Here is a 22,018-nt window from a genome sequence, read left to right as displayed (position 1 = left end):
TTTGATCATGTTTATGATTAAGTTTAAGCATATATCTCAAATATATCATAACTAAATGTTTTACATTGTATGAATATTAGTAATTTTAATCATTATTTATTGGATTGATCGCACGTTAATATTATCGGTAGCAACCCGATTAACCCGCTGGACTGGCCCGAAACCCGAGCTTTTAGGGTTAGGGCTGAGCTTTTATAACCCGAAAGAAATCACAACCCGATTAGCCCGCACCCAATTGACCCGCAACCCGAGTAGGGTTGGCCCGAAACCCGACGGGCCGACCCGATTGACATCCCTAGTTGTACTTATACGAAGAAATAAAAATCAACAAGATGGAATTGGAAGTGTTATTATCTGTTATTGGTTTGAGTAAGTTGGTGTATGAGGATATGTAGGATGATAATTAATGTTTTAGTCTTTTATTTTGTTAATTTAATAAATATCCATATGTCATTATTTTATTAGTGTAGTATGAAATGATGTATTATGTGAATGAGCAGATCCGCTCCGAAATTATTCTGGTCTTCATTACAAGCTCATTTTACTACATTGTAGTAGGTCTATTAGTTCATTCTGGTATGCAGTACCTTAGAACTACAATATGTTTTTACTTACTTCCAGTAAGTTTTGAAATGATTCAACACATGCTTCATTCGAATTCATTGAACTGAGTTTTTACTTTATTCACTTTAAAAAATACAATATTCCAGTAGGTTTATTACTTCATTCAAAAACGTTATTACTTCATTGGACAAAGTTTTTACTTCTTTCCAGTAGAACTTGAAATGCTTCGTCGTGGCGGCAGTGACAAACATTGAAGAGAGAAAGAACGGTACGCGACGGCGAAACCGCATATATGTACTGGAATGAAGTAATAATTATATCGGAATGAAGTTACATCCTCCTAATATGTTATAACTTATTTGCCCTGGACTGAAGTAAAATAGGCTCGTGATGAAGACAAAAATAATCTATACATTTGCGCATCTCATCCATAAAAAACTAGATCTAAAAACCCTGATTTGGTATAGTTCTACAGTTCTGCAATAAGAAGTATAATGAGACTCATATTGTATATTATATGCGTGTATATATTGTACTCCCTCTGTCCCATAATAGATGGCACACTTGGGAAGTGACACGAGATTTTAGGAGATGCTATTTTATGTGTTAGGTGGAGAGAGAAAATAGTATATTTATATTAATGTGATAGGGAACTTTTTTCCAAAAAAAGGAAATATAACATCTTTTGTGGGACAAACTAAAAAGAAAAGTGTGACATCTATTATGGGGCGGAGGGAGTACTATTTATTATACATGGAATGTGAGAAACTTTCTATTAAATTAATACTACCTCTATTGCTCCCTCTACATTATTTTATCTCTTATTTTACTTTTTCACCACTTTAACTATTTATTACTATTATTTTTGCAAAACACATACAAAAATGAAACGTCTCGCTTAGACTGGGATGGATGGAGTAGTATGTTGTTATATTTAGTGAGTTTCCATTGTAAGATAGTAATAATATGCCAACTCTAAATATTGTACAAACTCCAAACTATATCTGGACTGTTAGAAAATATCAACTGATGACAAAATAACATCAACAGAAAATGTCAACAGAGTATCAACACGATGTCAACCATTGACAATGTTTTGACAATTTTTGGGGATGTTATTTTGTCATCGGTTGATATTTTCTAATGGTTCAAATATAGTTTGGAGTTTGTACAATATTAAGAGTTTGCATTTAATTACATCATTTCCATTGTATATATATATCTATAAGGTAGTGATAAAATGCAAAGTCTGTATATTGTACAAACTCCAAACTCATCAACACAGTGTCAACATAGTGTAAAATTTCATGATTTTGATGTCAAGACAGTGTCAACACAATGTCAACACAACATCAACTATTGACACTGTGTTGACATTTTTTTTCTATTATTTTGTCATCTGTTGACATTTTCTAATGGTCCAGATCATAGTTTGGAGTTTGCATTTGATTACATCCCATGAAAATGATGTAATTAGGGTTTAGTGATAAAATGCAAACTCTATATAGTACTATACAAACTCCAAACTCGTCGACACAATATCAACACCGTATAAATTTCAAGATTTTGATGTCAACACATTATCAACACAATGTCAACACAACATTAACCGTTGACATTGTGTTGACATTTTTTGTATGTCAATACAATGTCAACACAATATCAACCGTTGACACTGCGTTGACAATTTTTTGTTATTATTATTTTATCATCTATTGACATTTTCTAATAATGCAGATTATAGTTTAGAGTTGTACAACATTTAGAGTTTGTATTTATTAAATCCCTATTATTTCTAGTACGTTTAATTTTAATAAAAGTACGAAAGGATAAAAAAATGTGATTACAAGGATCATTTAGGATATTTTTGAAGTTCAAAAGTAAGTGAAACGAAATTGTTATTTACAAAATTACCCTCGATGGCACGAGGCATTTCTGTTCAAAAGCATCAAAGTCTTGATTTATAACCCAAGGATTTAAAGTTGTTGCATATCCAAAGGAAGAGATCGATAAAGCTGCTCCATATCCATGCTCTATATCCAAAGGAAGAGATCGATAAAGCTGCTAACGATGGACAAGTCTTATGCCACTCGACCACACTCCTTGGGTTCAGAAAACTTTTTTATTAGTTCACTCTTAATAACAAAAATTTACCTAAGAAAAAAGCCGTTCCAATAACTTTTCTCAAATTTTTATTCCATTTTCACACTTATCACCCTCAATTCGATATTATAATCTTGGGGTGCGTAACATAGCGCTATTCATTTGGGTGCGCTTCAATCTTCCTTAAGAAAGTTTAGCATTTTCCTCTATTTTTTGCATGCTAAATTTTTGTTTATAGTAATAAGTACTTTGGAATTTTTTTATAAAAATTTTCTATATCTTAGATTCTTGGTGTAGGAAATTTTCTTTGTTGATTAAATTTCTTCAAGTTGTTGAGCGTTTATTTAAATTTCTTCTAAGTCTTGTATTGCTCTAGAAATTTGTGCTAGATGTGTTTAACCTTGGTTTGTGTTGTTATTTTTCTCAATAATTGTAAATCCACGAGGGTTAATCTGGTAAATTCTGATTCATAATTCGTGAGAAAAGAGAGCCTCCAATTCAATGGGAACGAACGTGTGTAGATCGAAATAGTAGGAGCATGTGACATAATTTTTCGACCGGATCGCGCGCAATGAGACAACCGCAAGGGACGTGCGGTCCGTGCACCTTAGTTCACGTCCCAGAATGACAATACCCGAAAAGTCGATCGACGATCATAGTGATATCAAGTTCATCTTGGGTAATAGGGAAAAAGCATCCCAAAATATCCAGTACAAGGAGCAAAAATGAGTATATTTCCCACCCTACAAGGAAGAAGAAGAGCCACTGACTGACATGTACTCCTACAATAGATATGCATCTAATTAAGCTAGAGTAGTATTTCATATACATAGTGAACTCTCAAAAGCAAAATCACTGGGCCAAAAATCAGATCATCTCAATCCTGGGAAAATCTTTCAAAAAATTCAGATCTTCATTACCACTTTAGCTGTCGTTAGCCGATAAAGAATGCAGAAAGAATACGAGTCGAGCCAACCTCAGTAACATCCCTAATCTCCCCTGAACAGATACTTCAGATCTTCCACTGTGAGTCGACTCTGTCTCGTGCCTGTTTCGCCCTCTCCATACGCATTTGCCACCATCCTCCTCTTCCTTTGCTGGAGAACACCAAAATATTTGCATAAAACAAATGAAGAGTTAGTATCGAACATATAATTCAAAACAAAATCTTGAAAAGAAAATGTACCTGTAGGGCCAAAATGCGATCTTCCACTGTGTCCTTAACAGTCAGCCGATAAACTGAAACAGGGCGCTTCTGCCCGATACGATGCGCTCTGTCTATAGCTTGATCTTCAGTAGTCGGGTTCCACCACAGGTCCAGAAGGAGCACATTACAAGCTGCCACCATGTTCAGCCCGAGACTCGCTGCTTTCAGAGACATGATCATAACAGAAACCTGAAATGAAGAAGCTTTATTTACACCATTGAAATCAAGATGACACGAGGCGGATCAATTATCAGGCTGCCAATAATCATACAAACCTCGGGAAGAAGATTGAAATCTTTAACGGCTCTGTCTCTAGCACCAATAGGCATTGTACCATCAAGTCTACGGTACTGAATGTTATTACTTTTTAAACACGATTCTAGCAAATTCAACATCCCAGTCCACTGAGAGAACACGATGGCTTTCTGCCCCTCAGCCTCGACCGAATTGTTCGGGTCTCTATGTACGCTCAATGTTCTGCTATCATCCCCAGAATCAGTACGCGAATTTTCTGAGTCATAGCCTCCTCCGATATTATCTGAGGAACTCGTTTTTGTGGCACGATCATGTGCTTTAGAGAGGGACAACAAAATGTCGAGAGCAGCCCTGATTTTGGAAGAACCTTGAGGACTTCTTAATATCTGAGGTTCGGAAGAGTCCGCGACTCCGGAACCAGGGCAGTCGGCAGTACTTTCTGTACTCAGTTGACCAAACGTAGCAGTCCGTAGTGTGATTATAGAAAATATCTTAGACATATTAAGAGGCTTTTTGCATTTCTTGGCCGGACACTCGGTGTCGTCACCTGATATACGCTCCGATATGCACTGATTGCAAAAGACGTGTCCGCATACAGTTACAGCAGCATCCTCTGGGGGATCCTGTAAAGAGTAAAGTTTTAAGCTCAACTTCAAACATTAGGAATTATGAGAAGCGGAGTAGTCTACAAATAACATAAAAAATATATATAGACCCATTCAAAAGAAGATAGTCGGACCAAAAACTTAACTAGTGCATTTACAATGGAAACCATGAAGAACAAAAGGAAAGCAAGAAAAAGTAAACAACTTTTTAATAGAGAAATGACCAGAACCTCTAATGAGAAAGATTCGATAACAAAATGATCCACAAAAAATTGCTTACATTGCAAATTCCACAGATTGCCAAAGAACCTTCCAAACAATTTAGAAGGAAACTTTGTTCTTCCGGAGAAAGCTTCTTTACAGTCTCAATTGATGAAGTATTTTTTGCATTAGAACTGTAGCCTTTAACAAGAAGAGGGTGATCACAAGCTTGTCGAAGTCGTAGAAGCATTAATAATATGTTGACATAATTCTGTTTCACAGTTCCAGCTGCTTGATATTCCTATTATATGCATAGAAAAAGAGGTTAATATCCCAGATCAACTTAACATATATGTGTAACTAGAGGTCTGATTGAAGTGAAAAAACATACTGCAAACTGAGCACGCGAATCAGCCTCGAGGCTGCAGTAGAAATCACGCTCCTCCTTAGAAAATTCGACCTTTTTCAGTTCAATAGTTTTTGGCGGGAGATCAATAATCGGTTCCCCATCAAGAAGAGTACCTGGATAAAAAAAAATCCATCCAAATAATATCAACCTCTAGAAGGATGCCATCCAGTTAAAGATAGTTCATAATTGCAGAGCCAAGCAGGACCTTCAAACTGAAGAACTGATTTCCCAGCCATTAATATGTATCACCAAATAAAGCTAGCACGGTTTCCAAATATTAAATGAAAATAGATGTGTTTAATCAAGCTCAGGATATCGTGGACTTAAAACCTATCCTATAGGTTAACAAGTAGGGTGTACATTTGCTTTGAGGTGTAATGAAAATGAGGGATACAACATGTTCTCCCTTTAATCCATTCCTTTTCCATCTTTATCCATAAAAAAGATATCACCCTTTCTTATTCATCCTTTTCACTTCAAAGTCCAAAGAGAGAAATATTATCACACCAATAGCGCATGATTATCCCCCATTGGAGTGAAAGGATGGATAAGAAAGGGTGAAATCCTTTTTCGTAGATAAATTTAGAAAAGAGAAGAGGAATTTTTAAGGGAGAGAATTTTCTTATCCCTCATTTTCCTTATACCTCAAAGTAAATGCACCCATAAAGTATAGTCTATACTATGGAGGAAGACAAGCAATTTTTTATCACCGCAGACAGCTTAACTTACAGTAAAACCAGATCCAAAGATAACTTTTACCTTTCGTTCGACGCAACATTATAGTCTTCAGCACCGCTTGTAACTTTTTGTAACCATCCCTCGGATTCTTACTGATTGGCTCCTTTAGTTGCTCACAGAAAGTCCTAAAGACAGCATACGGATCATGTCTAAGAAATCTGAAATAGCTATAAAGATCATCTATTGCATTCTGGATAGGAGTCCCTGATAAGCACCATCTTCTTTTAGCACGAAGACCCCAGCAAGCCCTAGCTGCTTGAGTTCGATGATTCTTAATACTCTGAGCCTCATCCAGTACAACCCTAAACCATCCAACCTGGGCAAGAGGTCCAGATGCATTTTCAAGCAATTCATTGTCGATTCCTCGACACTTCTTGCTCTTAGAGGATTTCTTGTCAGGAAGCTTCCTTTTTCCACCAGATGAGTAGTCTTTATATGACGAGGAACCTATGATGTCATCATGTTCATTAACAACAGGCTGTTTTGGCACCTCCATGCTCACAATTGCATATGTTGTAACCACCACATCGTATTTGGCCAGCTCAAGTGGATCCTTTGTACGATTGCTTCCATAATATACTAGAACAGAGAGATCAGCTTCTTTAGTTACTTTGTTGTGCAACTCTTCAGACCACTGTCGGAGAACACTCGTTGGACAAACAATAAGGGTTCCACCAGAAGGCCTGCCCTTTGCTTGCACAGGTATCTTGCAGTTGATAGGATTTCCACTAACCATGATATGCTCAGCTCCTTCGGTAGCAAGGCTCTTTCCAAGAACGCCATCATCATCATCATCCAAATCAAACATTTCAGTCACACTTTGTTTTACATTAGTTTTAGAAGCTTTGGATAAAGGGGCCCTCTCCTTTAGAATGAGTGCAATTGTCGATATCGTCTTTCCAAGTCCCTGCCAAAATCGAAATATAAGAATGGTTTCGTGGAGATTACCACGGGATATAAAGAAAGTATATAAGTAACAACACCAAAGGAACCTGATCATCGGCAAGAATCCCACCAGAGCAACACGCACTCCTTGTTTCCTTCTTAGCCATCCAAGATAAAGCAATACGCTGCAAGGAAACTCAAATAGAATCAGTAGTAATTTAATGTACAATTAAAGAGATGCGGTAGTATTTTAAGTTTTTAACAACAGGAGATATTTATGGTCATCCCTATCTTTGGCAGTCTAAAAATCGAGATAGTTCTACCACAAAGAGTCAAATTTCTAATCAAATTCCTGACAGCCAGACAATTACAAAGTGATGGGTCTTAACTACAGCAACATTTGGTGAAATGAATATTTTTTTTATCAACACTATTCTTAAATGGATATAAACTAAGAATTTGCACCAGACTATCTTGAGGTTGAAGACATAATGGAAATACATAAACAACACGAAAGTATCCACTATAAGGATACCCACACAACACTATTTCTACATGCAGCTTTTTCCTTGACCAAAAATACTAAACAACCAAATTAACATCAAATATACATGAAATTTTGTGTTTTAAATGAAGTGAACATATGCACCTGGTGTTTCAGCAGGGACACAGATAAAGCGCCATCTGGGGGACGGGCTTCTAATTTTGGCTGTGAAAGATCCTGAAATGGAAGAAAATTTTGTATAAGTATTTTCTCAAACTACACAAAATCAAACCCTCTCAAAGAATGGCCCATGTTATTTTTCAGGTACAGCAAGTTCACACCTCAGTGTCAAAACATGAAACTGCAACCAATAAAATACTATCACACCAGGAAATTAAACGCTGATTATTCAGAAAGCCAATAATGTAAAAATAATGTCAGTACAAAATGGAAGGTTGACAGAGCAAGTATGGGAAAAATGAAATCCCTTGTAATATAGGAATACTGTACTGAAAAATCTGCAGCAATTCTATTTTCCCTTTTTCAACTGAAAAAGGCTATCCAATTGAGGGCTTATGGGCACAAATTTTCTATATAAAATACAAGAGGATTTGGCACTATGTATCTAACACAATGGGTCCATGCAATATTTTACTATAACAACGAATTTTCATGCTTTATACCCATTAAGTTCTGTACGAGAAAAATACAGCAACACCTCAGCTTAGATACATACCCCAATCCAAATAATAGCAATCAATACCAACAACTACAAGCTTGATAAAGTTCAAAACTTTTAGAAGAAGATACTAACTTAGATCTTCTTTTATAACCACATTCTATGGTTGAAGTCACCAAAAGCTAAATAACACATCAAAATTGCTTTGTTTAGTTCAAATGTGAGGTAGTCGAAGAATATGATTGTTACTCTGGACAAAATAGCTAGTCTAACGGTGTATTTCATAACATGTTATACTATGTTCCGGTAAAAGGAAAGTAAAGATATACTTCCTCTGTCTACGAAAAAATATATACTCCCTCCATCCCAAATTAATTGAGGCGTATCTTTTTGGCACCGAATTTGGAAAGTGATGTTTAGTTAGTAAAGTTAAGAGAGATAAAGTAGGAAAAGAATAAAGGTATATCAATGAAGAGAGAATAAAGTAGGAGCGAGAATAAATCAATACAATAAGAGAGATTAAAAGTGTTGATTTTTGCCAAAAGAGGAAATGACACATTCAGCTTAGGAGGTCTCAAAAATGAATACAGATCAATTCACTTGGGATGGAGGGAGTAACATTTGACCGGAACTGGTATTTAAGAATATGGGATGATGTTGGTGGATGTGTATTTAGAATAGAAGGGTCTCGCTATGTAGACAAGTGTGGTTTTTTATGAATAAGAGATGTTTGTAAAGTGAAAATATAAAGTAGTAAAGTGTTTGGTCATGTCCTAAAATGAAAATAATATATATACTTTTTGTGGACGCAAAATGAGACAAATGCTATATAGTTTCTAAGGACGGAGGGACTATATGAATTAGAAGCCACATAACGATGGCAACAACGAACTCAGAATAGACAAAATGTTAATTCAGCTGTAGATCTGAGAGACCGAAAAAAATAAAATGTTCATTCAGTTGTAAATCTAAGACCATCCACTAATAACTACTACCTCCGTCCCATATTAAGTGTCACATTTTGCCATTTCAGTCCGTCCCACGATAAGAGTCACATTTCACTTTTACCATAAATGGTAAGTAGACCCCACATTCCACCAACCAATTCTACTCACATTTTATGATAAAACTAATATATATAAGTGGGACACATAGTCCACTAACCCACTTTTCTTTACATTTCTTAAAATCCGTGCCCACACTAAATGTGACACTTAATTAGTGTGACACTTAATGCGGGATGGAGGGAGTATATCTCTTGATGCTTTAAATTATAACTACAATATAGATATAGTAGAACTAGTGGTTAGGTACAGAAAAAGAAAAGGGTATAACAACTTAATGTAAGCTTGCAGAGACAGCACAAGGCTGATTAGAGATTCACCTGCACTGCAACTCGGAAAATTACTCTTTCGTCAGTTGGTTTCCGCCTTGAATGTGTTTTTACCATTTGGGTGCAGGGGCTCCTAGACGTCATAACCTGTTTAGTGTCGACCAATCTTTCATTCATCGCAACATGATTTGGACGTGCTGGAGCACTCATATCCTCAAGAACATACAAACCAGAACCATCATCAGCATTGCTTTGATCAGATGTCTTACTCTGAACCCCTTGGTAATTGCCTTTTGAAATATGACAGTCGTGGGACTTTGGCACCTCCTTTTCCATCTTTATGATATTAGTAGCTGAGTTGACTGATGGGCACGCCATAACTCCAGGATGCTCTGAAACCTCCAGACCAGGTTTCTGATTTTTAGCAACAGCGGGAGAACTTTTAACAGAAGTAGCACCAGACATGCCAGGAGAAGGGTGAGTTCTCCTTGACTGAAAAAGCTCCTCTTCTGTTTTAACCTTTGAATTGATACCATAATTCATACTTGATGACCACTCAGTGCCTTGGCCCCCATTACTGACATAATTGACTACTTCAGAAGCTCTGGCAACGATATTAGAAGGCTCTTTGGTCTCGTTTCCACTGGCAGGCATATCTTGGTATTTTATCTGAAAATGGCTCAACTCGCAGAAATCTGAAGAATCATGGTTATGAATAGCATTACGGAAACTATTGCAGGAAGATGTTCCAGTGTAGTTGGGTGTTTCAACCGGAGCTAAGTCAGTTCCTTTTTCATCAGAAACAATATAAGGACTATTCAAATCAAATTGTTCTCTGTGACTTGGTGTCTCGAATGGAGCTTCCTCGGAATTGTTGTAGTAATAAGGTGAGGAATTGTGAAAACCACCATGCATATCCATATAGGAAAATTTATCATCATTACTAATCTGGGATGATGAAGGCTCAAGCTTTTCAGAATAACGTAAGCTGGAATTCCAATCATGTTTCACTAAACTGTTGGAAGGTTCCCACCTAGATTCTGAGGGCACAATCTTGTCTTCTGCCCACAGCATCACAGGCACATCGAAATAGCCATTGCCTTGACTAAACTGGGGTGAAGGTCCAAGCATTTCACCATCAGGATTGCAGCGATTCCAAGCAGATTCCACAAAACCATCAGAAAGCCCCCTTTTAGATTCCACGGCTTCAGAGTTATGCATGTCATTAACCCAGAACATGTCTTCAGGAGTTTGCATTCCTATCAAAGTAACACTTGATAAATTGACTAGGATGAAATGTGGTACATGAATATAGAATTTTTAACCTTATTGACAAAAATACGCAAGTAGAACCAAAGGAAACTGTTACTCCCTTTAATGAGGAATACTAATATAGTAATATTTCATATTGGAAGTTAATAAAATATATGACTGCCTCCAAACCACACCCATTAAAAATATGAAGGCAAAACCAAATATTACTTCGAATAAAGAGATGCAGAAGAGAAAAATATTCTTACCAACCTGTAAGGTCATTAACACGAGATAAACTAGCCAACCTATTATCCTGCAAATCGTAAGGAACATTGTTAAAATCGAAACAACATTCTATGTTCAAATAAGATCACGTGATTGACATGCCAGTGCGAAAACCAACAGAACGGCAGGGAGTCATAATGCAAGGAAAAACAGATGTTAAAATGATGGGAAACAATGCAGAAAAGCCATTTGAGACAGTTTTGCGAACACTATCCCAACAGGCAAACAAATGCCCCAATTCAGTCGGAAAATCTCGCCACTAGATCTTGCAAATGGTACACTGTTCAGCTTGGATTGAACACAATACAATGGTCTTTTATGAACTCAGGAAACAAGAAATCCTGCAACATCATTCACAAAATTGCACCAAAACCAAACTTCACATTTCACAACAAGTTCCAAATCAAGCCATTCACTGACACCAAATCACAAACCCCAAAACCCCTCAATTTTACAGCTACATTAGATTTCAGCAAAATTCCACCAATAAAATCAAAGGTGAAAAAATGAAGACAGAATTAACCAGTGGAGGATTAGAGGGCTCTTCCATGATTCTCCAAAGAGTATCAATTTCTATTAAATCAAACTCGTCCCCAATTTCCTCCTTCTCCGGCGATCCCCCTTCTGCCTCCACCATCATCACCTCAAACTCACCGCCACTACAATAAACTTTCTTCTCTAGAGAAAAAAAAACAGCCCAATTTCCACCAAAAACGCGGAATTAGGAAGTGTTGGTACAAAATTGAAGAGAGGAGAAATTGTAACTGACAATCAATTCGAAAAGGGGATCGATCGATGAAGCGCGGTCATAATTGGAAGAGGAAAAGATTAGGAAAGTGGAGAGAAGAAAATCAAGTCATGTTCAATTTGAACTGCATTTCTTCGAGGAAGACTGCATTGTGAGTAAATATAAAATCATGATTTCTCTCTGCAACTGTACATTCATCTGTAGATTCTTTATCTCTGCGGGCTAAATTCTGCTTTGACAGCATTCTATCATATCAGTGAGATTCTTTCTACTATCAGTGAGATTGTTTCTTGGTTGGAAAACTTTCTTTTAAGATCCAAGTTTGCTTTAAAACGCATGAATTTAATGATACGTATTAAAAAGTGAAAGACGCATGAGACTCATATATCTCGTAAGCTTGCTTTAGAAAAGAAGCGGGAAGCTAATAAATCTCTCACAAAGTGGAATTTCCCAGAGTAGAATGGGAAACTACTCTTGAATTGTGTACTGATTATGACAAAGTGAAAAATAGTATTCCCTTCGTCTAAGATAGTGAAATCATTTTTTAATAAAAAAATTATTATTTTTTCATACTTTATCCTCTCTTACTTTACTTTCTCCACTTTAACTTTTAACACATTAATTTCTTAAATTCCGTGTCAAAAAAATATCTCAATTCCCTTGGAATGGAGGAAGTATGTGAATTAATACTCCCTCCGTCCCGGGCTACTCGCTCATTTCCTTTTGGCTCGGAGATTAAGGAATGAGTGTATAGGAAAGTCAAAAATGACGGCTGTAGGTGAAATTTTTTACTAAAAATGGAAAGAGTGCAAGTAACTTGGGACGCCCAAAAAGGAAATAAGTGCGAGTAGTGCGGGACGGAGGGAATATTTTAATTTTGCAACATTTTTTTACCTCTCGGTTTGCTATTGTCGTATGAAATCTTTGCCAACTGAATATAAGTTACCTGATATTTTGTAGTGTCAAAATCAAATTTTGATTTAGAGCAACCACAATATAGGATAAACGGGCGGACGAACGCCCGGCTAGTGGCTCGGGGTCCCGTTCGTCCGCTATTGGAGTCGGCGAAAGCGGGACGGACAAACGAGTAGGACAAGCGGTCGTCCGCGGGGGGTCGTTCGTTAGCCGATCGCTCGTCCGCTATTGTGGCGACACGACGGACGAGCGATCGGCTAACGCTATTTTTCATTTTTTTAACTCTATATATATATGTCTCGTTGCACTTTATTTCATTCGCACCACTTGTATTAACGAGTTTCTCTTCTTTCTCTTTACATTTCTCTGTGGATCAAAAAATGGCTAGTGGTTGGGCTACTAACGAATCGCGACGAATTAACGAATAATTGCGAGCCTATACGTCCGCGGAGATAAATCGGTAGGTGAACTAGCACTTGCGCTAGCAGCTACAACAGCAACAACAGCCGGCGGTCCCTCGCCCTATCCATCATCGAACCATAGTGCCCCGCGATCACATCGGTATCCACCAACAACGACTACTTTGCCGAGGAGCCGCGGTTTGGTGAGACCTTTTCCCGCGTCGTTTTAGGATGCACCGCCCGCTATTTATGAGTATCGTGAACGCATTAGAGCGTTGGTACAAGTATTTCCGATTTAGGGAGGATGCGAGTGGTAGGCCCGGTCACTCGCCTATACAGAAATGCACTGCTGCAATCTGGCAGTTGGACTACGAAGGCGTGGCCTACATGTTCGACGAGTACCTCCACATTGGTGAGACGACTACTCGCGAGTGTCTGCAGCTTTTTTGTCTGGGCGTCATTCACATATTCGGGGAGAGGTATCTTCGAAAGCCTACCCCCAAAAACTGACAGGCTCTGATGGATATGCACGGGACGGTGCATGGGTTTCCCGGAATGTTGGCAACATAGATTGTATGCATTGGAAATGGAAGAACTGCCCCACCGCTAATCGGGTTATTCTTTTATCGTGCTAGAAATTTCCAACTCTAACCCTCTAAATTTAGCAGCTATTCGGACTAGCTCACGGGATGGAGACTACACTGACATCCCTGCTTAAGACTATAACTTCACACGCTTCTAGTTGTAATGTTTCATATATAAGTTATGCTCTTCCAAGTTAAAAAGACATCTAGATCTATATAAATATAAATATGAAAGGACACTTTTGGAAAAAACTGCAAAAATGTCATTCATGGTTTATGAGGGAACATTATTTTATAAATATCATAAAACATTATTGCAATTTTCAAATAAATATTATAAAATATTCGCTATAGATGAATCTGATATTTAAATGGCAGAACCCTAAAGAAGAGTTTATTCTAATGGAACTGAACCCTAAAGAAACCATATTTTTCAATGTGTGATTTAAATGACAGAATTCCAAAAAGGTTAATTTGAAGGAACTGAACCCTAAAGAAACATTATGCATTCTTACAAAATATACCGTTTCAGATAAATGTGGATGTTCTTAAACGGTGGATTCAATTTAATTAGTAAAAAATTAATTGGGGGAGGCCATATCCAAAATCTTCCATAGATCTCTAACTGGGCTCAATATGTGACTTAATATAAATAGGAGAATAAATGAGATAAAAATACAATTAATTCTTGCACAAAATTTCGTCCCTTTCCTAATACCTATAGGGGATGAAAATTTCTCCTCGGCTGAGATAGAATTTTTGTCTTCTTTATTTAAGTCCTAGTATTCTGGTGAGATCAACCCACATTGATATCAGCATACAGTCCGGGAACCAGTCAGGAGATCCGTGGTCTAGTACTCAACATCTTCACGTGGAGAAGGCGCTAGCCATCTTCGATTCTTTGGAGAATCCCCAAAATAAAATGGCTTTGGAGAATCCCCAAAATAAAATGGCTAATCCGTAGAAAGCATGTTTTAGGTTTCAATTACGCCAAAGCATGATTTAATTCAAGTTATTAGCATGATACATGAGATAATTGTGTGAATAGAATTTGTCTAAATAATTTGCTAAATAGATCAAAATTATTATGTAATTGATTAATGTACGCTTCCGCTGCCAATCCCTTCAATATCCTAGTCCGATACAATCTCCAATGATTTTGCTAAGATACATCCGTTGAATTTCTAAATAACTTGATGTCATCTGGTAATCATAATCATGAATTTCTAAATTTGTTAATATCACTAGAATACTAATACCGATTACTCATATCCTATTGAAATTAAAATGGTAATACAAATTACTTATATCCTACATGATGTTATAATGGTCTACTTAAACCAACCCTCATGTGAGATATACTATATAACAATAAGTTCTGATTTTAATATTTTTTTATATTTGTATACAAATATATTAATACCAGAATATTAATACAGATTACTTATATCCTACATTATGTTTTTATGGGCAACTTAAACCAACCCTCAAGTGAGATATTGTTGATTCTTTATAGAATCTGAAACGTTGGGAAGTTAAAGAGGTTTTTTATGACTAGAATACTACTCTCCCGTCCCGACTAACATGACACATTTGTTAGCTGGTATGGACTTTTAGGAGTTGTTTGTTAATGTAGTTAATTGGAGAGAGAAAGAGTGGGTGTAAATATTAAACGGAGAATGGAAGAAAGTTGAATATTTAATTGGAAAGAGAAACCAAGTAAATATGTTATCTTAATTGTGACAAAATAAAAAGAAAAGTGTGTCATCTTAGTTGAAATGAAGGGAGTAATACAAATTACTTTTGCTCATTGTAGTTGTCTTTACCATTCAATTTATTATTTAAGTCTTTGAAGGAAACCAAGTAAAGTTCCTTTTCCTCTTTGTCTTTGGAGTATGGTTGAGTATCTCCTTATGATTCTACATTTATCTTAAGATTGGATTATTTGAAGATTCATCAGTTGTCTTATGATTTTGTGGATGTCTTCTTTTATTCTTTGTATTAGTTTAGTTTAATATCCGTTTTAGGTTTTGTTTGTTAGTTGTAATAAGTGTTAGTATTAGCATATGAAGCTGTGAGTAGTTTTATGGACTTGGACATTTAATAACTCTTATTACCTAGAATAAGAATTAAGTTTCACCTCCATAGTACTATGTTATGAAAAAAGTTAGATTATGTTGTTATGTTTAAGACCATAATCATTTTATGTTCCAATTCTAATCTTTTAAAAAAAATTATTAGGTTTTCTAACAAAAACCAGCCCACTCCATAAATAAAAGATAAGAATGACATAGATCAGGATTTTTACAAATAAAAGCAACTGCAACCATCTTATTCCATAAATAAAACAGGTTAACAAATAGTTTTATCAATAATGATACATAAAAAGATGCATTAGATCACCAACATGTTTTCCATTCCAGGGGAACAACTAATATATTCCAGTTTCCTTATAAAACCATAAGGATCCAATTGAAACAGGAAAAAAGAAAGATGCATTATATCACCAACACCATTCAAGAGGAACATCTAATATGTTTCAGTTTCCTAATAAAACCATCAAAATCTAAATAAAACAGAACTAGAATCAATAATTTTTTTCTCAATTTGCTTAAGTTGTGTTTTTTATGTTTCTTATTTTTAGCAACTATTTAGATCTATACATGAAACCATTTCTAATGTCTTCTAATGATGTACTACAAGTCTAGGATAACATATTGTTTATCAGTTGTATTATGTCCTAAGATTAATCACTTTTTGCAGCCATAATTGTTCAAGTTAATGAAATGAGGAAATTAAAGAATTCTACTACCAAAAATATTTTGTAGCTTATGAAGAGCTAATTCATCAATAAGGTGAGTTCTAACATACCTTATGTTGTATTTTTTGTAAAAAGTCATTTTAATCTTTAATTGCGAAGTTTATTGAGAAGCAACTATATGTCCATGACACAATTTTGGCTTCTGTTAATTCAAATTTAGGAGGAATGTATTTCATTTATGGTTATGGTGGTACTCTGAAAACTTTTATATGGAAGTCATTATCTGCTGGAATTCGATGAAAAGGTGAAATTGTTTTGAATGTTGTTTCTAGTGGTATAGCTTCTCTCTTATTGCTTGGTGGTAGAACAGCTCATTCTCGGTTTAAAGTTTCTGTTAATGTCAATGAGGATTCTACTTGTATACAAAAACCTTGAAGTACATCTTGTTAAGTTGATTGTTAAAGCATAGCTTATTATATGAGATGAATCTCCTATGGTTTCCGCCTTGAAATATGACAGTCATGGGACTTGGCACCTCTTTTTCCATCTTTATGATATTAGTTGCTAAGATGACTGATGGGCACGACATAACTCCAGGATGCTCTGATAGTATATCTTAGTCCGATACAATCTCCAATGATTTTGCTAAGATACATCAGTTGAATTTCTAAATAACTTGATGTCATCTGGCTTTCATAATCATGAATTGCTTTTGAAGGTTGGTGGTTCTTGTGATATCGTTAAGGAACGCTGATCATTCGAATGGATTGTGTAATGGTAATAGGTTAATAATTACACATCTCGGTGATCATGTTTTTGAGGAGAAAGTTTTAAGTGGTCACAGTGTTGGTCATAAAGTTTTGATTCATATGATGTCTTTAACACCTTCTGATATGAAGTTGTCATTCAAGTTTCAGCAACGTCAGTTCCCTTTGATCGTATCGTATGCACTGACTATTAACAAAAGTCAAGATCAATCACTTGCTAATGTTGAATTATATTTGAAGAAATGTGTTTATGTCATGGACAATTGTATGTTGTTGTATCAAGAGTTACAAGTCATGAATGATTGAAGATTTTAGTTTGTAATGATGAAATTGATGGTGTAGACAATGATACTACTCTTAATGTTGTGTACAAGAAGGTTTTCCAAAATTTATGAACTTTAGTTTCTTTATTTTAGTTATTTCAAACAGTATTGAGTTTTTATGTCTCTTTTGCTCATTGCAGTTGCCTATACCTTTCATTAAGAAGTTATTACCTTATTTTGTCGTATTTTATTTTTTCATTCGTTCTTCTTATTTGTTCCTAAAAAATGTTAGGGTCGTACATCACACGGGGGTGGATGTTGGTTGGATATTAAGCAAATACTACTCTCTCCGTTCCCTCATAGTTGAGGCCGAACATTTCAACATGGAGTGTAATGAATGTTTAGTGTGTTAAGTAGACCGATAAAAAGTAAGGGAGAAAAAAAGTAGAAAGAATAGAATATAAAGTGAATAAAATAAAAGAGAGTAAAATAGTAAGAGAGAGTAAAGTAAAAGTGAGAAAAAGTGTAACATTATATTATGTATGGTAATGACTCAATTATGAGAAAATTTCTCAAAATAAAAAATGACTCAACTAGGAACGAGAGAGTACCATAATAAGCGTACATTCAGAAACACAAACTAGGCGTACATTAACAAAAAAAAAACTAAGATATGCACAGTAAATAAAACTCGATAAATCAACAAAAAATCATTCATTAAATAATTGGAAAACTTAAGCAAACCACCCTACTATAACTTTGATGAACCCATATTAGTCTTGCTCTTTAATACTTCCCATGTCCCACTCTAAATAGTTTATCTAATATTGCTTTGTGAGTAAAATATAAATAATAAAGTAAAAGAGAGTAACAAAAGTAGCAAAAATTATACATCCAAAAAGAAAAATGTGTCAAAAGGTGAGACAGAGAGAATAATAATAATAATAATAATAATAATAATAATAATAATATAGTATCACACAAAAACCACTCTAGATACCCGTACCAGATATTTATCAGTAATTTAGTGGCTTGTTTATGGCATTTTATCAACTTTTCTAAACAAATACTGTAATTAACATTAACAGTAACAGTAACAGTAACAGTAACAGTGAGTGGAATGGTTTTTGTTACGAAGGTAATTTGGCGAAAAAATTAGGGTTACTGTACCCTATCTTTTTTACTAATGGCAGCTGAAGGCGTGGACAGCGCTGGTGTTTAATACTGATGTCATTGTTTTGGATTGTCATTCGCGAACTCGCTGAAATCCAAGCTATGGTAAATAAACTCTCTCTCCCCTCGCCCAAGAAAAGTGATTTATCTCGAATTGTTGAAGATTCGCTTTTCGGTATCAGTATTTGGGTTTAATCTGTGCCCCTTGTTCATCACAATTGTTCCTTTGGATTCATATGATGTTCGATTTAATCAACAGGGCATGATGCGGGTGTTTGCAAATTGATTTTGAGTGGCATTTCTTATTCAATTTTAGTTTTAATTTTGGGAATTTTATTGCACTGTTTTTATAAAGATTCGGTTCAACTAGGTTTCTTTGTGGAAAATATTTGCTTTTTCTTATTTAAGAATGTGAAGAAATAGCCTCTTTTAGGGATTGGATTATGGTTGGTTTTGTGTATTATGATGAATGTGTTAAATTGAATTTAACCTGCAACTTGGAAATCCACCTCATGAACTTGTTAGTTCATCATTTCTGTAATTAATGGGCTTTTAATTTGTTTGCTCCTATGCTGTTACATAAACTTGTTTGTTCCAATGCCTTTTACTTGTCTAATTGTTTTGCACTGTGCAGGCTACCTCGAAGAAAGTTATAACCAGAGTAGAATGGGAGAAAAAACTTAATGATGTTAAAGTTAGAAGAGATGATATGAATAAATTGGTTATGAACTTTCTTGTTACTGAGGGTTATGTGGAAGTTGCTGAAAAATTTCGACTTGAATCTGGGACAGAGCGTATCCTCTTTGAAATTTTCAGTGCCCAATTTTCTTTATCTCTGTGTTTACATGATTTGTCTGTAGTTTTAAGAATATATGGATTTCCTTATTAGTAAATAGCGGAGATAGATCTTGCAACAATTACTGATCGTATGGCAGTTAAGAAAGCTGTGCAGAGTGGTAATGTGGAGGATGCTATCGAGAAGGTTAACGATTTGAACCCTGAGGTGCGAATATTTTTTCTTTGTTCTCTCCTTCGTGTGAAAATAGAACTAGAGGACGATAGTGACATTTATCGCTATAAGCTATCTTATAATATTACAATCTTGGTTTGCTTTAATATCTTGTAGATAAAATTGATTGTTTTTCTTGCAGATATTGGATACAAATCCCCTCCTCTTTTTTCATCTCCAACAGCAGCGAATGATAGAGTTAATCAGGAATGGGAAGGTTGAGGCAGCTTTAGAATTTGCGCAAGAGGAACTTGCCCCCAGAGGAGAGGAAAATGTACTTATTTAATTGGTTTAAAACTTTGTATAACCTTATTCTGTTTTTTATTCTTTCCTTGCACAGGAATCATACATTTTACATTGATTTAAATTTAAATATCTGTAATTGCAGCAAAGCTTTTTGGAGGAGTTGGAAAGGACCGTTGCATTGCTTGCTTTTGAAGATGTGGCCAACTGTCCTGTTAGTGAGCTGCTCGATATATCCCAACGGCTGAAGACTGCCACTGAGGTCAATGCAGCTATTCTTACCAGTCAAAGTCACGAAAAAGGTTAGTTCTTCGGCTGCATGCAGTTACAAGTAGAAGATGTATGATATTTTCTACTATGTCAAATCTAGTTCATAATAACTCCATATTATTACCAAGTCTTTCTGAGGTGGGACCCATTTTCCACTAACGCACTTTCCTTTCTATCTCTCTCTTACTTTACCAATTTTGCATTGAAACTTGTGCCGTTTCAATAGTTCCTATTTTAGGGGACGGAGGGAGTACTATTAATTATGCTGGATATTCTACTAATGTTGATTGCTTGCACACTTTCAGTGTTGGGATGATGATAGCTGTTCATTTAAAATACTACCTTGTCGGAATGCATCTCAACTTTGACTAGTTAGTAATTTAAGCTCATATTTTAATTATCACTACGGTCTTTTTATGTTCTTTTTTGCAACTATCAGATTCTGATATGAAAGTTGGTCCTGCATTAAACTGAAATGCAGCTTGCCTATGCTTTTTGCCTTTTTCTGATGAAACTTTGCTAACACTAGTTCAGCTGAGTTGAGGAAAAAGTATTATGCTTGCTTTCAGCTTTTTTATACGTTCAAAGAAATTTTAAATTTGAAACCTCGCAAAATACATTATTTTGTCTTTGTGCATATCTTTCCAGCTTATAATGTTTACTTATCGTTGTCTTGCTTTTTGGAGGAAAGTTTGTTTTTCCATTTTGAGGAAGTGATGTTATTGAGTGGATATGATAGTGCATAAAATTGCAAAGTCTAACCAGTGTTGCACGATGATTCTACAGATCCAAAGCTGCCGAGCTTATTGAAAATGTTGATATGGGTGCAAAACCAGCTAGACAAGAAAGCCTCGTATCCTCGAATAAACGACATATCTACTGCAGCTTTGGAAGACTCAGTTGTTTGATGTACATTTGGTGTGGTTACATGGAAGCGGTGAGGTTATTTCATAGGAATGAATGGATGATTGTGTGCTCATTTGCTCATGTATATTCTACTGTGATTTCTTGTATTAACTTCACCCTCTTTGTTCTCAAAGCAATATATGTAATGTTACATTTGCCCCTTCAATTTAGTTATCTCACTTAGTGTGGTTAGAGCATTCACATTCGTGCTCTTCTCCAAGAGCACGGATGTGGGCTCGGACACAGTTATATTCATTTTTTATTTTTTGCTCTTCGCAAGAGCACAACAGTCACATCTGTGCTCTTTCGCAACACATGCTTTTATACTATTTATGTAGTGTTGTTTTGTGAGTTAAGGAAGAGTGAGTAAAATAAGAGAGAAGAAAAAGTAGAGAGAATATTATTTTTATTTTTAGAAATGTTTTATTTTTAATGGGACAGAGGGGTATCTTTCGAAGCGAGGGACGAAGGGAATACATGTCGGATAAATTATTTATTTGAGCATAGTGTAGGCGGGGACAGTTACAAGCTGTAAGAATGATAAAAATATTCTCCCTCTATCCACCGAAAAATAGTTTCATGAATGAACAACAATAAAAAATTTACTACGAGTTAATTCATTACTAGTAATTAGTTGAGCATCATTAATTGAACACTATAATTTATTATAATTTCAACTGGTAGTCCAAAATCAAATTCATTCGCATGGTCACATCTCACATGTTTTCAATGGGATCATGTTATTTACCACATCGTCACATTAATTGAACATCATTGGACACTACTCGATCCTCCCGTTCTTAAAAATTTATCACCATTTAATTTGAGATAAATTTTAAGAAATGTAATAAAAAATAAGTTGAAAAAGTAGTGAAACATGAATTCTATTTTCATATATTAATTTAATAATTACTCATTTTATTAACTTTGACGAAAATTTATATGAGATCTTGATATGACAAATAATTTGATTCAA

General features: G+C 35.5%; 2 protein-coding genes across 10 annotated transcripts; one reads left to right on the top strand and one right to left on the bottom strand.

Annotated features, from left to right (window-relative positions):
- Nucleotides 1–3,326: 3,326 nt before the first annotated feature.
- LOC121787109 (helicase-like transcription factor CHR28) lies at nt 3,327–12,084 on the bottom strand. 9 transcript variants are annotated; one of them, XM_042185729.1, is made up of 11 exons: nt 11,526–12,084; nt 10,988–11,030; nt 9,515–10,722; nt 7,617–7,688; nt 7,075–7,152; nt 6,104–6,989; nt 5,327–5,457; nt 5,015–5,236; nt 4,150–4,752; nt 3,854–4,063; nt 3,327–3,764 (listed from the first exon to the last, which is right to left on the bottom strand). In XM_042185729.1, exons 1-11 carry the CDS (start codon nt 11,640–11,642, stop codon nt 3,657–3,659), a joined length of 3,678 nt encoding a protein of 1,225 aa, XP_042041663.1. In that variant the 5' UTR covers nt 11,643–12,084; the 3' UTR covers nt 3,327–3,656. The 9 variants fall into 9 exon arrangements, with proteins under 9 accessions (XP_042041663.1, XP_042041664.1, XP_042041666.1 ...); XM_042185730.1 differs by having other exon boundaries at nt 11,550–12,084; XM_042185732.1 differs by having other exon boundaries at nt 10,984–11,030; nt 11,550–12,083.
- Nucleotides 12,085–18,570: 6,486 nt separating this feature from the next.
- Nucleotides 18,571–21,208, top strand: LOC121788058 (protein GID8 homolog). The gene is made up of 6 exons (XM_042186917.1): nt 18,571–18,719; nt 19,249–19,408; nt 19,511–19,617; nt 19,766–19,897; nt 20,012–20,168; nt 20,923–21,208. The coding sequence occupies exons 1-6, from the start codon at nt 18,669–18,671 to the stop codon at nt 21,042–21,044; spliced, it is 729 nt and encodes a 242-aa protein (XP_042042851.1). The 5' UTR covers nt 18,571–18,668; the 3' UTR covers nt 21,045–21,208.
- Nucleotides 21,209–22,018: the final 810 nt, after the last annotated feature.

This window comes from Salvia splendens, chromosome 22 (assembly GCF_004379255.2).
Source record: "Salvia splendens isolate huo1 chromosome 22, SspV2, whole genome shotgun sequence".
NCBI lineage: Eukaryota > Viridiplantae > Streptophyta > Magnoliopsida > Lamiales > Lamiaceae > Salvia > Salvia splendens.
The sequence above is the reverse complement of the archived record's forward strand: the minus strand, read 5'-3'. Positions and strand labels throughout refer to the sequence as shown.

What these genes read in the sequence shown, in the direction of transcription:
- LOC121788058 (XM_042186917.1), top strand. Translation starts at nt 18,669, where the DNA reads ATGTCATTGTTTTGGATTGTCATTCGCGAACTCGCTGAAATCCAAGCT. An exon ending in ACTTGAATCTGGGACAGAGC is followed by an intron (nt 19,409 to 19,510) that starts GTATCCTCTTTG and finishes ATTAGTAAATAG; the next exon opens with CGGAGATAGATCTTGCAACA. An exon ending in CAGTCAAAGTCACGAAAAAG is followed by an intron (nt 20,169 to 20,922) that starts GTTAGTTCTTCG and finishes ATGATTCTACAG; the next exon opens with ATCCAAAGCTGCCGAGCTTA.
- LOC121787109 (XM_042185729.1), bottom strand. Translation starts at nt 11,642, where the DNA reads ATGATGGTGGAGGCAGAAGGGGGATCGCCGGAGAAGGAGGAAATTGGG. An exon ending in TCGTGTTAATGACCTTACAG is followed by an intron (nt 10,723 to 10,987) that starts GTTGGTAAGAAT and finishes TTACTTTGATAG; the next exon opens with GAATGCAAACTCCTGAAGAC. An exon ending in GGATTCTTGCCGATGATCAG is followed by an intron (nt 6,990 to 7,074) that starts GTTCCTTTGGTG and finishes CGATTTTGGCAG; the next exon opens with GGACTTGGAAAGACGATATC.